The sequence below is a fragment of the Nannobrachium achirus genome (assembly GCF_963921795.1).
Source record: "Nannobrachium achirus genome assembly, chromosome: 6".
NCBI lineage: Eukaryota > Metazoa > Chordata > Actinopteri > Myctophiformes > Myctophidae > Nannobrachium > Nannobrachium achirus.
Window position 1 is genome coordinate 12,929,256 of NC_137815.1, and position 16,876 is coordinate 12,946,131.

Here is a 16,876-nt window from a genome sequence, read left to right on the forward strand (position 1 = left end):
GCTCTTTTGAAGACCCTTTGAATATCTTCCCTAAAATTGGCAACGTCGAGGTTGGGTTGACGTGGACATCACAAACATTCATTGACACAACAGAAACTGTTACCTAACAACGCCGATTTGTGTGTCCTTGTCATTGTGTGAAATGGGTCAGCTGTAGGCCATAACTTGGTGAGTGGCAATAGCTGGATCAGTAGCATGTGTGGAGCATATCACGCTACCTGATCATTAACAAAGAACCATCAATTCAAAATGATGCTTGGGATAACATTCATCGTTCCACATCCATGGTTCATGCTCACGGACATATGAGGTATTGTCCACAACACCGATTGTAACAATGTTGTCAGTGCACAGTCTGATGGTTGTTTGTGCACGTCATGGTTTACAGCGTTCAAACCGGCTGATAACGCCAAACAGACGCTGCTTATTTGTTAAGGCTTCTGCTTCGGCAACACAGTTCCAGTCTGTCGCCTGTAGGGCTGAGAAGACGAAGCACAGCGGCCACGATATGTCCAGACTGTTCAAGGAGAGAGAGGCGACGTACCAGACTCGTTTTAATTCATTAAGGGCTTACTGTTCGGCCCAAGTCAAGCTAAACTGTTGGAAATGCAAACGGCCTCTGAAGGAAACGCCTGCCTTCTTCTGCGTGTCTTGCAAAGTAGTGCAGCCCCCCAGCGAAAGGGCCTCGTACTTCGAGATCATGGAATGTGACCAGACCTTCACACTGGACACAAAAAGGCTTCGGAAAAGATACCTACAACTCCAGCAGTCTCTGCATCCCGACAACTTCAGCCAGAAAGCCGCGAGAGAACAAGCGTATTCGGAGGGCCAGTCTGCCCTGGTGAACAAAGCGTACAGGACTCTGTTGGAGCCTCTGAGTCGAGGCCTGTACATGCTGGAGCTGGAAGGCATGCGTATAGAGGAGGGGACAGACTCTGGGGCTGACGCTCACTTTCTACTGGAGCTGATGGAGATCAATGAAGCTCTGAACGAAGCCCAGAGTCCACAGGAAGCCAGCAGAATTGGCCAAAGCACCAAAGTGAAACTGAAAGACTTGACGGAGCGAATAGATGCGGCCCTGCGTAAAGGAGAGCTTCAAGCTGCTAAAGCGCTGCTGGTTCAAATGAAATACTTCGCAAATGTTGAAGAGAAAGTCAAGGAGAAACTTTCAAAGCTTGTGTAGCCCATGTAGCACCTTTCAAGGCTTCCCGGCTCTTAACAGGATTAGGTCAGATAGCGGCGTGCGCTCCGACGTGGATCTCTGACTTGATGTAGACAGTCTGTGATGTAAGTAAGTGATGTAAGTATGTGACCCTAGTATCGTGATTGCGACCGTTGGGTTGAAAGTTACTATGAAAACCTCAACCGGCTGTCTGTCAGTCCCTCCGTCAGTCAGTCTGTCTGTCTGTCACGTCACATCACGTCACACTTTTGGCCCTACTCTTACAGTATATCCGGCATCGTTGCCACTATCCATGCCAAACTTTGCACACATACTCCTTGGCTGGCAAACCACAACCTATATTTAAAAAGATCTAGTAATAAATACAATTCCATTCATGATTGTTAAAGTGCATCTACAAGTTAAATAATAATGTAGTACGAGTACTGAACTCCAGTGCCAGCATTTTAGGCAGTAATGCCTCATTCACACTACAGATATATAGTTGAACGTTTTGCTTGGTAATTCAATGTAATCTCAATGGAAACCAGCTTTAAAGGCTGGATTCCAAGGACAGCCGACATGCCCAGCCTTTAAAGCTGGTTTCCATTGAGATTACATTGAATTACCAAGCAAAACGTTCAACTATATATCTGTAGTGTGAATGAGGCATAAGACTTCCTCCTCTTTATATAAAATTTGGCTCATCTGTCTTTTGCATTTCAATGTTAATGTTTTTTAGACAATCTGTCTAAAAACGTGACATGGCATGCCATGCGACTTTCACATTTCTATGTTGACGGGTGCAAATTGTTTTGATGTTTTGGGACACACCACCGATTCCACTGATATGCCTATATATGGAGATCTCTACCTCAGTCCTTAACTCTCTTATGCCCATCATGAAGATCTCTGTATCTGTCTGTCCTTGTCCTTTTTATGCCCATATATGGAGATCCCTGATGCTATCAGTATATGCCGATATAGGGGCATGCCCCCTTTTGGGCCCATATATGGACCTGACTGATTTGTTTGCGCCTGATGCCATGATGACACATTAGCTGAATTCCAATCCGAAGGGTTCACACTTTGAAGTGCGCATTTGAAGGGCTATGACGTCACTGGGCCGCGCCAAATAGCAATCTACAAGCTCACAATGCGTTGCGTTGCGACGCATTGTGAGCTTGTAGATCTGTGACCAGTGACGTCATAGCCCTTCAAATGCGCACTTCAAAGTGCAAACCCTTCGGATTGGAATTCAGCTATTGAGACAACACACTACATATTTATATATTAACATTTTGAAAATATCCGATCTAAAAGCTCACGATGCGTATACATTGTGAGCTTGTAGATCTGCTATTTTCAAATATATGCATTTTATAATATACATTTTGAAGACTTGTGAAATGGGACATTCTACATTCTACTTTCTACTTTTGTACTTTAAGTACATTTTTATTCCAATACTTGTTGTACTTTTACGCAAGTACATTTTAAATTCCGGACTTCTACTTGTAACAGAGTGTTTCTGCATTGCATTATTGATACTTTTATTTAAAGGAGTAGTTCACCCCCCAAAAGACTTTTTGTTCTATTGATTTCTCATGCCATGGAAACTTGAGTTCAATTTGTCACATTCCTTTTTCCAATTTGATTATAGTAAATTTACCCCCCATTGATTCCAGATGGGGACCCAAATGCATTTGGGTCCCCATCCGGAATCAATGAGATTTGTACGTTTTCGTACTTTTTCCACCACTGGCTTAGAGAGGCCACAACGCTTCATTAGGACGGAGTCTGATAGCTAGATACATGTGTTCTGAGACTTCTGACATTCACTTTTTGAGGGCTCTGGACGTTCTGCCTATGTATGCAGAGTCCACAGACAAGGGGGCGTTCATGTATCACATTACTGCTTTTGCATGAGATGATACCTTTTAACGGAGATTTTTTCCTGTGTGTGTGTGCGTGCGTGTGTGCGTGTGTGTGCGTGCGTGCGTGCGTGCGTGCGTGCGTGCGTGCGTGCGTGCGTGATAGAATGTCTTAGGCTGGAGGGCGAGAGGCACAAGTTGGAACACAAAATAACTGTAGTCCTTTGGCTGGCTGGGTGGGGCGGGGCAGGGCTTTGTCATTTCTAATCATATTCTGTGTGATTAAACGAGGTTATTTCAAAGGCCCGTCGACATTTATTTGACCGTAATTGCTAAAGAAAACATAAATAAAGCAAGGGAATGTGCTCAGACCTCTGCCAAGGTGGCAGTTTGTCTACAAAGGCGCTGTTGCAAGTGCTGCTGGTGCCATACCCTTTATAAACACTCATCCTATATTAACTCTATGACAGGGGTCTTCAACGTTTTTAGGCCAAGGACCCCTTGGTTGAGAGAGAGATGAAGCAGGGACCCCCGCATAACCTGTTCATAGATTCCATATAGTTTCATCGTTTGACAGCACAATTATTTTGGATTCATGTCAATTTGTGTTTTCAGATATTTATTTGAACCGTCAATTGTTAATAAACTTGACCTTTCACTCTGTACCTAGTCTGCTCTTTTTCCCCTCTACATCAAACCTCTTTGCTGACAATAGCCGATCTGCTATTTTTGGCTATAGTTCCCCCTGTTGAAAACCAAGGCTCTATGACACTGATGGCCTCACTGAGGTTGATAATGATCCGGTGTGACCATTTAATCAGCTCTTCATGGGCCCGTGATGACGCTGTCTGTCATTGTATTGCGGTGTACTCTATTGAGAAGTTATGTGCTGTTTTTGTGAGACGCCACGCCCACTGCCACACCCCCTTTATGGCATTTAGAAGATAATCAGTTCTTCTTTGTCCGAGCAATAACCTTTGCACCAGGTCATTCATTCATAACTCGTCTCTGTCGGGGCCAAAACTATTACTTTTCAGGATTCAAATTCTAAAACATAAAAACGGCAAAAAAACAACAACTGCAAGCTCGAAACAGTGTTCTCTTGCAGATCTGCTACTTTTGATGCCTTTGTTTGACGCTATTTGTGAATTTGAGTCCTGAAAGATATCAGTGTTGGACATACTGTATGAGGTTTCCACAGAGGCGATCTGCTGTCCTCGTCAAGTTGCTATCATTTGATTCAGAGGCAGTTCCCTAGTATTAATAGTGTGGTACGCTGTGTCCAAAAAACAGCTCCTGTAGGATTTTTGTGCTAAATTGATTTTTTTTTGCAGATCTTGGTTCTATAGGGTCCAAACCATCAGAAAATGACGGGGTTCAAATTTTCAGACCCCTCCCTCATTTCCTGGGGGCGGGTCACATGAGTTTTGGCCCTATTCGGCTATATATCCCCAATTTTCCATAGTTTTTTTGTTTCTATTATTGATTAGTTTGCTGTTTTGGCTTCTTTAGGGACCAAACTATCTGAAAATGTTGGGGTTCAAATTTTCAGACCCCTCCCTCATTTCCTGGGGGCGGGTCACATGAGTTTTGGCCCTATTCGGCTATATATCCCCAATTTTCCATAGTTTTTTTGTTTCTATTATTGATTAGTTTGCTGTTTTGGCTTCTTTAGGGACCAAACTATCTGAAAATGTTGGGGTTCAAATTTTCAGACCCCTCCCTCATTTCCTGGGGTCGGGTCACTTCAGTTTAGGCGGTGCTACTTCTTCACCAGGGGGGCTAAAGTCCCCTCTAGCACCGGCTCTGGAGACGCCCCTGCTTGGGTGTGCAAAGAAAATCATCTTATGGGGTCTAAGGGGACAGTAGCACTATTCATCTGACAATGACAAACAGGCTAGTGTTAATGTACTGTGTTATTCTAGACTTTTTAAAGTTGAGTTCCAGCAAACATATGGCCTTGAGCAAGGCATTAACGTTGAATCAGTTCCAACAGAGCCTCTCGGTGGCCAACAACAACCCTAGAACATGGTATGTATACTCAGTCAGCAGCTTCCAACATGCATGTGTGCAAAATGCTCAACACTCACGAGGCACCGGACTGGAGAACGCACGCTCAGCAAAACCGCAACAACGGTTGAAACACAAAGTTATGATTAGTCATCAGATTGTCTAAAGTTATTTGGTTCATGCTAATTGTTGCAGCCATGATTAAAATAAACACAGTTTAAAATGAGTTTACACTTTTTAGACAGGCGACTTCACAGCTAGCCCCGGGATGCAAACACACCAAGACATCCTCCACTGCACACACAGTTCATGTCTTTCCATTGACACACACACACACACACACACACACACACACACACGCACAGACACAAGCGTTTGATCTCCACGTTCCCTCTGTCACATCATGTTCACACAAACAAACACAAAAACATCTACACACACACACAGGCTGATTGCTCAAAGCCACAACATCAAAACATCTTAAGCCACGGGGGAGAACTGCACGGCCGCACATGCCAAACTTCATCACATTGTTTACTCTGTGTGTGTGTGTGTGTGTGTGTGTGTGTGTGTGTGTGTGTGTGTGTGTGTGTGTGTGTGTGTGTGTGTGTGTGTGTACGGTTGCACGCATGTGCTTCATCTACCCATTACTGTTTTGCTTTATTATCACATTGGCAAAATCACAGGTGACGGGCCACTTTTCTTGGCCGCTTGACATGCACACTCCCACACATACACGTACACACACATACACACACACACACACACACACACACACACACACACACACACACACACACACACACACAGCCAGAGCGCACGCTGCAGACAGACTGATTTGACGGCGATGGTACTCGACACGCGGTCTCATATATTCACACACCTACCATATGAGGAGGGAATGGGAGGGAAAAGAGGCAGCGACAGCCCACGGTTATCGCTATTAACTGTTCAAAGTCACCTTCACCCTGAAACATAGTCTCCCCTAGTCCAAACACTGGACATGAAACACACACGTAAGCACAAGCACACGCGCATGCACACACACACTCGTAGTCTCGTACACTCGTACACACTGACTGGCATCACTCCTGAACGTTGGCATGTCATTAAGTCATTGCTGTGAGTATACAGTATGTTATTTTACTTTTAAATGTGAAGTACACTTCCAAGGTGAAACCTGGAAGTCTCTGGCACATTTTTCTTTTTTCAAATGGAGGTCAAATGCGTATCAATGTGGAGAACTCCTTGTCTAGAAGAATACAGTCAACTATGAAGTATAACCAAATATTATATCATCTCTTAGTCATGTAACGATTTATCGTAAAACGATTCAAACTGGTGACAATTTAATTTGATTTAATACAAAATTACAAGACAAGAAAAGGTTTTCAGTCATTTGCCACTGTATTGAAAAGAGGATAAGAGAAAACAGATGTATTGTAAAATAAATAAAATACTGGAATTGTGTAAGAGATTTTTCTCTGGAAAATCATTTTGTGGCCCTAGTATCGTGATTGCGACCGTCAGGTTGCAAGTTACTATGAAAACCTCCACCGGCTGTCAGTCAGTCCCTCCATCAGTCAATCTGTCCATCACGTCAAGTCACAATTTCGGCCCTATATACTCTTACAGTATCTCCGTCACCCCTATCCATGCCAAACTTTGCACACACACTCATTGGCTGGCAAACCACAACCTCCGCCCTCATTGCTCACATGCCCCTCTTCTAGCGCCACCATGAGGTTACCGACCTGACGGTCGCTTATCTCCGGATTACTGGTTTGAATCAGTTGAGTGAATCGTTACATGCCTTGTCGAGTGGAAACGGTTACTTTTCAGGATTCAAATTCAAAAGAAAAGTCACAGATCCACAAGCTCAAAATGCAAAGCGACACGTTTCAAGCTTGCGGATCTGCTACTGTTGATGCTTTCCTGTAGTGTCATCAAGCCCCTGCTACGAAAATACACCAAAATTAAAAATAAGGAGATAAGAGGTTTCTGTCAGACAGCAGCGATATACTTGGCATTGTGTCGCCTCTCACCTTTCAGAGTGACTCACCTGTCATCTGCAGAGTGCTGAACTGTGGCGGTCCATGACGGAGTCTCTCTGCACGTCGTTGGAACACCTGCCGAGCAGCACTTCACCGGGAGAGCTCCGGTCGCCTAATTATCAAGCAATTTAACCCATTTAGGGCCTAGAATTATTGAATGCTTTAACCAGTGAAAAATAGCAGATATACAAGCTCACAGCGTGGCACCGAGTGCCGCGCTGCGAGCTTGTAGATCTGCTATTTTTTTTAAAGTCGTGAAAATGTGTGCAAATCTTTGTAACTCAAATTTTGCTTCTGGGTGGTCCCTGGAACTAGATATTTTGAGATGCTGGTCCGTGACCAAATACATATCATTTTGGGGGTCCTTCACATGAAAAGGTTTGAGAACCACTGACAGTAGTCTCTCAAGAACAGACTAACTGAGCTCCAGTTAAGTGAAAAGGACTTTTCTTTGACGATGGCCGGCCAGATTGCTGACATAGAAACACAGGTTTTTCTAAAAATCTTAGAAGGATTCAAAAGACAGTTATAGAATCGGGTCAAAATTCAAATTTTCACGATTTTTCAAAAATAGCAGATCTACAAGCTCGCAGCGCGGCAGTGAGCTTGTATATCTGCTATTTTTCAATAGTTAAAGCATAAAATAATGATACACCATAATGTGTACCCGTTCTAAATTGCTTAAGGCTGCATTCTGTTGCCTCTCCGCTGCTGTCGGGTCACACCAAACGAGATTTTAATTACCGTCTTCCTAGGGGTGGATTCCACCCCATATTGAAGCCTGGTCTCCTGGTGGCGCACTGACGATTATGGGATCACAGGTGCCTCGCAAAAAAACAAACAAAAAAAGTTTACCTGCTAAAAACGGGACACAAAAATACAAATATTTGAAAAGAGATGAACTTCACACACCTCTCTCTTTCATTCTCTCTTGTTTGCCTTTGCCGCTTAACAGCTTTCAACCTGGCCTTCCTAATACTGTGTTGAGAAAATGGTAGATCTACAAGCGTACAACGGCGTGGTGATGTAAAGCGTTGAGCTTGTAGATCGTCAATTTTTAGCTGCAGGCATTTTTTTTGTAACCCATTTATTTCACCCAGTGTCAATACTATGTAATCCTGGGCACTACACCCCCTCTGCCAACCTGGGGAGAGCAACAGACTGACCTCATGCTTCCCTCCAAGCTGCCTCTTTTCACCTGACAGGGGGGATTTCACCGGTTTGGACATGGAAGGAACACGTTATTCCAACCAGTTCCTTCGCCCCTCCATCAGGCGCCCCAGCTGGCCAGGGGGAGGCAGTATAGAGACCAGGATTAGGGCATGTTTTCTGTGAGGGTACCTACCCTAGGGGACATGGGGAGAACATGCAAACCCCACATATAAAGGCCCTTTTCCCAACTCCACCTATAGGGTATGGGCACTGATGACGTGGAGGAGAGAACACGCCCCCAGCGCCCCCAGCGGAAATCGAACCCAGGACCTTCTAGCTGTGAGGCGACAGCACTACTGACTGTGGAACGTCAGCCAAAAATAGCAGATCTACAAGCAGATCGGCAAAGACGTTTGGTGTAGAGGGGAAAAAGAGCAGAATAAGTACATGTCAAGTTAAGTATTGACGGTTCAAGTGGTTAAATATCTGAAAACACAAATTGACATGAATCCAAAATACACTGATGATCGTGCTGTCAAACAATGAAACTATATGGAATCTATTAAAAGGTTGTGGGGGTCCCTGCTTCATCTCTCTCTCAACTAAGGGGTCCTTGGCCTGAAAACGTTGAAGACCCCTGGACGTTGTACGGACCCATGTCTCTCTGGCTCTTATGGTTGATACATTCTTTTAGAAAACATTGTGAGACCAGCATAAAAGACACATCACATAAAAAGCTGGCAAGAGAATTATATTGATTATAGTGAAAGAAGCGAGGAGGGAAAGAAGAGGGGGGGGGGGGGGGGGGGGGTCATTGTAAAGATATGTCCAGATTCAAGAAGTGTGTCTCTTTATTGCAACTTTCTTTTTAAAGCAGCCATTCTCTTTTCTTCCCCTCAGTTTCTTGTTAAGAGCCAGACAAGGCAATTTAGATCGATTCTAAGTCCTTCAATTACAGAAAAGCTGACACCTGTGTGCGCGCGTGTGCGTGTGTACGTGTGCGTGTGCGTGTGTGCGTGTGTGTGTGCGCGTGTGTGTGCATGCGTGTGTGTGTGGTGAGGAGGGAAATGGATTTTTCGGACCATGCAGAAGCCAAGGCCACAAGTGAGGTCCCTCCTCTCTGCACACACACCGGTGCTGTCAAGTCACAATGCAACCTGCCTCCAACACCTACCCCTCCATGCTCTGACATTTTCATTCAGTTTTCCCAGAGTGTGTTTGGTTCTCTTCCATAAAGGCTGTCATAAAAGCAGCATATGTTTATGGTTTGATGAGTCGGTGAGGTTGAACGCTGCAGTGTTAATTTTGATATCAAATCTTGATTTACTTTTAGTCATAGTCTTTTGAATACAATTGCATTTAGTTGCAACCAAAGGTGGCTATGAGACTATGAGAAACGACGCGTCAGTGAGCACTTTTTTACGGTCTGTGGGTTTGCCGCTCTGACTTCACACCGATTCTCACACTCTGACATCACGCTCTGACAAACCTGTTATCGCCATAACTTTGAGTTTTTGCTTTTGTGTGTTTTTAAAAAAAGCACCCGTTTTGTCGGTTTTGAGATTTTAGATCTGCTACTGTTGCTATGTTTGAATTTGAATCCTGAAAAGTAACTGTTTTGACCGACAGAGACGATATGACAGAGAGTGAGAAGTAGGGCCCATATTCACAGTACATGACTTGTACAGTACAAGTATAATTATGTTGTTGTGTTTTAGAATCTCAAAGTCTTTATATTCATACAGTATGTAGATGTATCTTATTTTCAGAGAGCGACATGGTATAAGTACCATGAATCAGGCGTTCCAAACGTCCCACAGCTCTCCTCTGCGTGCTGCCACAGACCCAGCAGCATGTATAGACACAGGTATCTGCACGCATGGTTTAGCCATATGCTGACACTGCTCACATGCTGTCCCACAACATATCCCCCACGCATGCATGACACTGCACGCGCACGCAGGCACACACACGCGTTTGTATTAGAAACTTCGGAGGACCATAAGATTTTAGGACAACGATTTCATGATCTTTTCTTTAACTGTATGCCATCTATGGAATGTCATTAAACATGTTTTAACTGTAAGCCTCGAGCAGAAAAATAGCAGATCTACAAGCTCACAAGTTCACGATGCTGGCCCCTAAACCTAACCTCTAAATGTCTAATGCTAAACCTAATAGTGAAAAGTGACTGCAGGTGCATTGTGCAGTAACTTTCTGTACTTAGCACTTTCTTTGACTGATATTCTTGCCTTGTGTTTGTTTTTATTGTGTTTGAGAGCACGCACGCACGCACGCACGCACGCACGCACGCACACACACACACACGCACACGCACACGCACACGGGGGCATTGCCATTAATATCTATCTTCCATGTTGATAGTAGTAAGACACAGCCGAGGAAGACTGCGGCACTAAATACTAAACAGCCCTCGTCTCTGCGAGATGAAGCACAATAGCTGTTGAGGATTCATATTCATAGCACCGCTGCCTTTTTATGAACTAATATGTTAGTGGTTGTTTCCTCCAAATTACTCAATAAATATCCAATAGCTCCTGAGAGATGGCCATGACCCTGTTGTCTGAGAGAAAACGCTTTTTCACCAGCGCCGTTTTTTCCGCCGCCGCCGCGGCTAAGCACAAAAGGCAGCTTCATAAAGTGGCAATTACGGCTTTGACATCAATTCTGAGCCGCGTAAAAAAAAAACATAAAAAAAAGAAAACAGTATAGCTTTCGGGAAAGGGACAATTACAGAGACAAATAAAGTGAGCCACCAAAAGGTGAAAAATAACACTCCCCGGGCATAATAATTCAGTTTAATTAAAGGAGCAATCTGCCCAAAGGGCCTTAACCCATTTAGGGCCTAGAATTACTGAATGCTTTAACTATTGAAAGATAGTAAAGCTCACAGCGCGGCACCGAGTCCCGCGCTGCGAGCTTGTAGATCTGCTTTTTTTTTTTATCGTGAACTCGAAAACTTTTGTAACTCAATCAATGCTTCGTCCCTGGAACAACATATTTTGAGATGGGGGTCTGTGGCCAAATAAGTGCAATTTTGGGGGTCCTTGACATGAAAAAGTTTGAGAACCACTGATTTAGAGGAAGGATTTAGAAGCCGGGTCAAAGATCGGGTCAAAGATATTCAAAAAAATAGCAGATCTACAAGCTCGCAGCGCTGCACTCGGTGCCGCGCTGTGAGCTTGTAGATCTGCTATTTTTCAATCGTGAAGGCATAAAATAACGGTTAAAGTGGTTAAAATCTAACGCGACTCGGGCGCGTTCCCGGTCTTTGAGAGTTTAAAAAAGGCACACTTCTTTCCCCTCCTGAGGTATTAGTCCAGTTAAATGATATTTAAGTCTCCGGGCTGACCTCCAGAGAGCTCATCTATATTTATATGAGGCGAGCGGCACTAATTCTGCCCGGTAAATCAGCGTGCATTTTTGGTGGTGACCTCTATAGCTCCATTCTGAATTAAAACCCATTTAGGCCTAGAATTATTGAATGCTTTAACCAGTGAAAAATAGCAGATATACAAGCTCACAGCGCGGCACCGAGTGCCGCGCTGCAAGCTTGTAGATCGGCTATTTTTGAAAAAGTCGTGAAAATGTGTGCAAATCTTTGAATATATGTATTTTTAAAGCGAACGTTTGTAACTCAAATTTTGCTTCTGGGGTTCCCTGGAACGAGATATTTTGAGATGCGGGTCCGTGGCCAAATACATATCATTTTGGGGGTCCTTCACATGAAAAGGTTTGAGAAACACTGACATAGTAGTCTCTCAAGAACAGACTAACTGAGCTCCAGTTAAGTGAAAAGGACCTTTTCTTTGACGATGGCTGGCCAGATTGCTGACATAGAAACATAGGTTTTTCCAAAAACCTTAGAAGGATTCAAAAGACACTTATAGAATCGGGTCAAAATTCGAATTTTCACGATTTTTCAAAAATAGCTGATCTACAAGCTTGCGCTGTGAGCTTGTATATCTGCTATTTTTTAATAGTTAAAGCATAAAATAATGATACGCAATAATGTGTACCCGTTCTGAATGGGTTAAACAATCTCGCCGTTCCAAGAAGCACGCTCTAACAAGCCTTAAATTTCTCTGTCCAATACGTCAGCGGGGATATTTTTCTGAAGAGCGTGAAATAAGGCAATTATTGAACCCTCGAGTTCATTTCTATATGGCCGGGCTGCCTTGGCATGATAGGGCACTCAGAGGTAAAATCCTATTGAATGGTATATCGTACTTAATCTGGCGACTTGTGACACTCTGTTGGTGTCCACAACGGGCACACTTTCAGCGCTGATGTCCAAGGCAGACACATAGATTTGTTTAGTAACAAAGCACAAAGTGCAACCTTGGTCAGCGGTGTCGCACCAAATTCTGGGCCCTGGGTACAAGGATTCACTGCGGGGCCCCCATGAATGTTCTTCATAGGGGGAGGGAGTTTAACCCATTTAGACTGGGAATGCATTATTACGCATTATTTTGTGCTTTAACTATTGAAAAATAGCAGATATACAAGCTCACAGACGCTTGTTGCAACTGTCAGGTCGCAGTTACTATCAAAACCTCCACCGGCTGTCAGTCTGTCTGTCTGTCAGTCAGTACCGTCACGTCACACTTTTCCCCTACTCATTATCTCCGCCACCGTTGCCCATATCCATGCCAAACTTTGCACACACACACACACACTCATTGGCTGCCAAACCACAACCCCACCCCTCATTTCTAGTGCCAGCATGAGGCCGATTCTTGAAAAACACATTTTTGGACACTGCTCCTAAAATCACACAAAGCGGTACACAGTATCTCTAAAGTCATGTCATCAGCATGGATCTGTCCCATTTCTCATATTCCCTCCTGATTGGCTACCATTGCCTTCCATTCCAACGTTTGTGTATGCGAAACTCCCGATTAGGGAGTCTTACTGGTTTTTGATGTAATTTCTCATGAGTGACACCACGCTCTACTGCGTCCTAAGCCAAGGGCGGGTGACACCATTTTACTCAAAGCCGCGGTGAAATCAGTACTCTTTACCCAACCAACGACACATGTTCTGGGTGTGTGTGAGAGGGACATGGCGGTGTGAGGTTGAGATGTGGACGGACAGAGAAAGTAATGGAGTTTCTGAGTGTTCCTCCGCGGTGACTGTGAGTGAGTGAGGGAGTGGATCTGCTTTCCGTGTGTTGAACGTGTGTTTCATGGAGATGGCAGTCGATCCCGCACGTCTCTGGGCATCCTCTCAGATCTCCTGACAGATAATCCATCACACTGTCAGTGTGTCTCTCTACTCTCTCTCTCAGGGACATGCTGGGCCCCTGATTCAGCCCGGGAAAAAGAGTTGGAGAGGCCCTCATTGCGCGCTATAGAGAGATCTCTCTCTATAGCGCTGCTGCTACTCAAAGATTTGCCATTTCAGATCATGACAAGTGACAAGCCAGTGGGCCAATTACTGTACATGAGTTATATTTCGTCGTTGTCGGGTGAAAACCTTGTATGTCCAAAACCGTTTGTTTTGTATTTATCAATTTAAAAATGATTTAAACTAGTGAAAACAGCCGATCCTTGTAGATCTGCTGTTTTCACTACTTTTGTGCAACGGCCTTGTATGATGAAGCAGGGCTTTGCTTTGCAAAAACATTTATACATTTGAAACTTGGAGATACAAGGTTTCTGCCCGACAGTGACGATTTATTTTGTTGGCCGCCCAGCCCCCAAAATGGAACGAAGGCCGACATTTCATCTTTATATTTTTCCTAATGGTCGGCCTGGACCGGCCAGGAATGAAACGGCCGTTCGGGAGTTGTCCCGCTTTTCCCAATGGCCAGCACGTCCCTGCTCTCTGCTGCTACTCCTCACAACACTATACAGGCCTCGTGTAGGACAGTCACTCCTCCTGGCCCTCTCCCCCGGGGACCGCGTCCACTTGAGTTTCATTAAAAAAGAAAACCGACGAAGGTTGCGTGACGAGTTGACGTTTGTGGGTTTGCACGCGGGTGAGCACACGCATGAGCGCGCTTGTGTTTTTACATGTTGAGGGCAAATCAACAGTGTATGCAGGAACTAGTGGGATGATTGAAAAATATGTTTTTGCATTATATAAAAAAAAGGGAAAAAAAACATTTTAGAGCAGGGGTCTTCGACAGGGGGGGTCCTCAGAGTTACTAGAGGGGGTCCTCCCCTAGCGTCCATATTCGGAGAACTAGAAGGAATAAAAATAGCTCACAAAAATAGCTCACAAGCTTGTAGATCTGCTATTTTCGGCAAATAGGTTTGGTGTAAAGGGGAAAAAGAGCAGACTAAGTACAGAGTGAAAGGTCAAGTTTATTAAGTATTGACGGTTCAAGTGGTTAAATATCTGAAAACACCAATTGACATGACTCCAAAATACACAGATGATTGTGCTGTCAAACGATGAAACTATATAGAATCTGGGGGTCCCTTCTTCATTTCTCTCTCTCAGCTAAGGGGTCCTTGGCCTGAAAAGTTTGAAAACCCCTGTTTTAGAGACTAGCCAACCACTGGCTAGTCAGTTTTTAAAAAATATTTTAGTTCAATCCTGTCATGTTCCTTTGTCAATTTGACACTTTGAAACAAATGGGCCAACAACCTCCAGGTTACATTTATTTACTCAGATTTTAATGAACACATACCGTTTACTGGCCCTTCTAATCAAAGATCCAACGGGACTGCGTTTGTCCAACATAAATGACATCGGGCTACCCGTATTAATTAATGGACTTATCCGCGAAAGACTCGCGAATCGATCGGTCGTTCAAGACCGAGTCTGTCTGTAATCTGGCATAATACATTACATCGTTACAGGATCGCCGAAGGGCCTTTCTTTCCAAACTATAAGAGAATATCCCAGATAGTTGTAAATACATTTCCAAACACCCGTGTATCGATAAAGCATCTCATTCTCCACACTAACTTATCAGAGTTAATGGCAGCTCGGGCCCAGGGAACAGCCGCGGTGCAGACATTCATTAGGCTGGAATCGGCATCTGTTGGAAAAAGGTTATCCGGGGGGCCTGACGGCATTGTTCCACTGCTGGGATAACAAGTCGATAGGGCGCTGCACTGCGGGGCTCACAGGAGCACACACACACTGAAGTGCCGCACATCTGCTCTCTCTCTCTCTCATTTGTTGCCCTTGGAGGGAAACCTCATATCCCCATATTTTTACTTTATTGTAGTTTTTTCTTTGTAAATTAAGCGATTTAAACCTGAACGCAAATCTGTGTCACCGTTAGATTTGAACCACTAACCATTATTTTATGCAAAAATAGCAGATATACAAGCTCACAGCGAGCTTTTATATCTGCTATTTTTGAATATTTTTGACCTGATTCTTTAAATGTCTTCTAAATCAGTGGTTCTCAAACTTTTTCATGTCAAGGACCCCCAAAAAGACATGCATTTGGCCACGGACCCCCGATCTCAAAATATGTTGTTCCAGGCACCACCCAGAAGCAAATATTTGAATTACAAATGCTCACTTTTAAAAAGAAAAAAAGAAAAAAAAAAGATTTTTGCACTGCGAGCTTGTATATCTGCTATTTTTCAATAGCTAAAGTATAAAATAATTCTAACCCTAAATGGGTTAACGCCCTACTTGATCATATTACAGCGTCACACAAAAGCATCAAAAGTAGCAGATCTGCAAGCTTGAAACGTGATGCAAAGCGACGCATTTTGAGCTTGTAGATCTGCTGCTTTTGATGCCTTTTTGAATCCTGAAAAGTAACAGTTTTATATGAGGTTTCTACCCAACAGAAACGATTTTATTCTGCAAATGAACTCTCCCCACAAAAAGCCAATGGCAAGACTGCACTTTTGAGTTTATATCGCTTTTCACATTGCTTACTTTTGTTTATTAGAGTATAAAAGTCGCATTAGTATTAAACTAATGCTGTTGTTGTCGTTTTGTGTTTGTTTGTTTGTTATATGTGAAAAAAATTTATTGAACGCAAACATGTAATATGCCAAAACTAAATCCAATGTGTATTACACAAATAAAGGAATCTGAATCACATTAAGCTATTGTTGAAATAATTGACATTTATTTTAATCTCACACATTATTTACACAGCTGATACACTGTATCCAACATAATGCAATCCATATTACATTTCATGATTACAAAACGTAATTATAATAACACATGTTTTGGAGTTTAAATGTTTAAACAGATCTGTATGAAAGTGTTCTTCAGTCTCCAGGCATTGGCAAGTGGTGTTTTTCTTTTTCCTTCATCTAACATATAATTTTCCGAATGTCTGTCTGTCTGTCTGAGTGTCTGTCTGTCTGAAACCGCGTTTCTCCTCAGTGGCTGGAGCAATTGATCTGAAATCGCATCACCATCAGCATATGAACACACCTGACATAACTGTGAAGCCCGTTTGTCACTTTCACAAATCGTATGCTGTATAATTGCATTTTTATGGTGTATCTATATCTATTTAGCCTACAGTACCTTTTGTGACCACACATGTTAAGGGAGGGGCGCTGTTGTTCAGGCCATGCACAATCACACACAAACACACACACACACACACACACACACACACACACACACACACACACACGGGGGGGGGGGGGGGGAGTGTGTGT

At 43.6% G+C, this 16,876-nt stretch overlaps 1 protein-coding gene across 1 annotated transcript; it reads left to right on the plus strand.

Annotated features, from left to right (window-relative positions):
• Nucleotides 1-508: 508 nt before the first annotated feature.
• Nucleotides 509-1,183, plus strand: LOC308286820 (iron-sulfur cluster co-chaperone protein HscB-like; the record flags this gene model as incomplete). The annotated part of the gene is made up of 1 exon (XM_080727943.1): nucleotides 509-1,183. The coding sequence occupies one exon, from the start codon at nucleotides 509-511 to the stop codon at nucleotides 1,181-1,183; it is 675 nt and encodes a 224-aa protein (XP_080584069.1).
• Nucleotides 1,184-16,876: the final 15,693 nt, after the last annotated feature.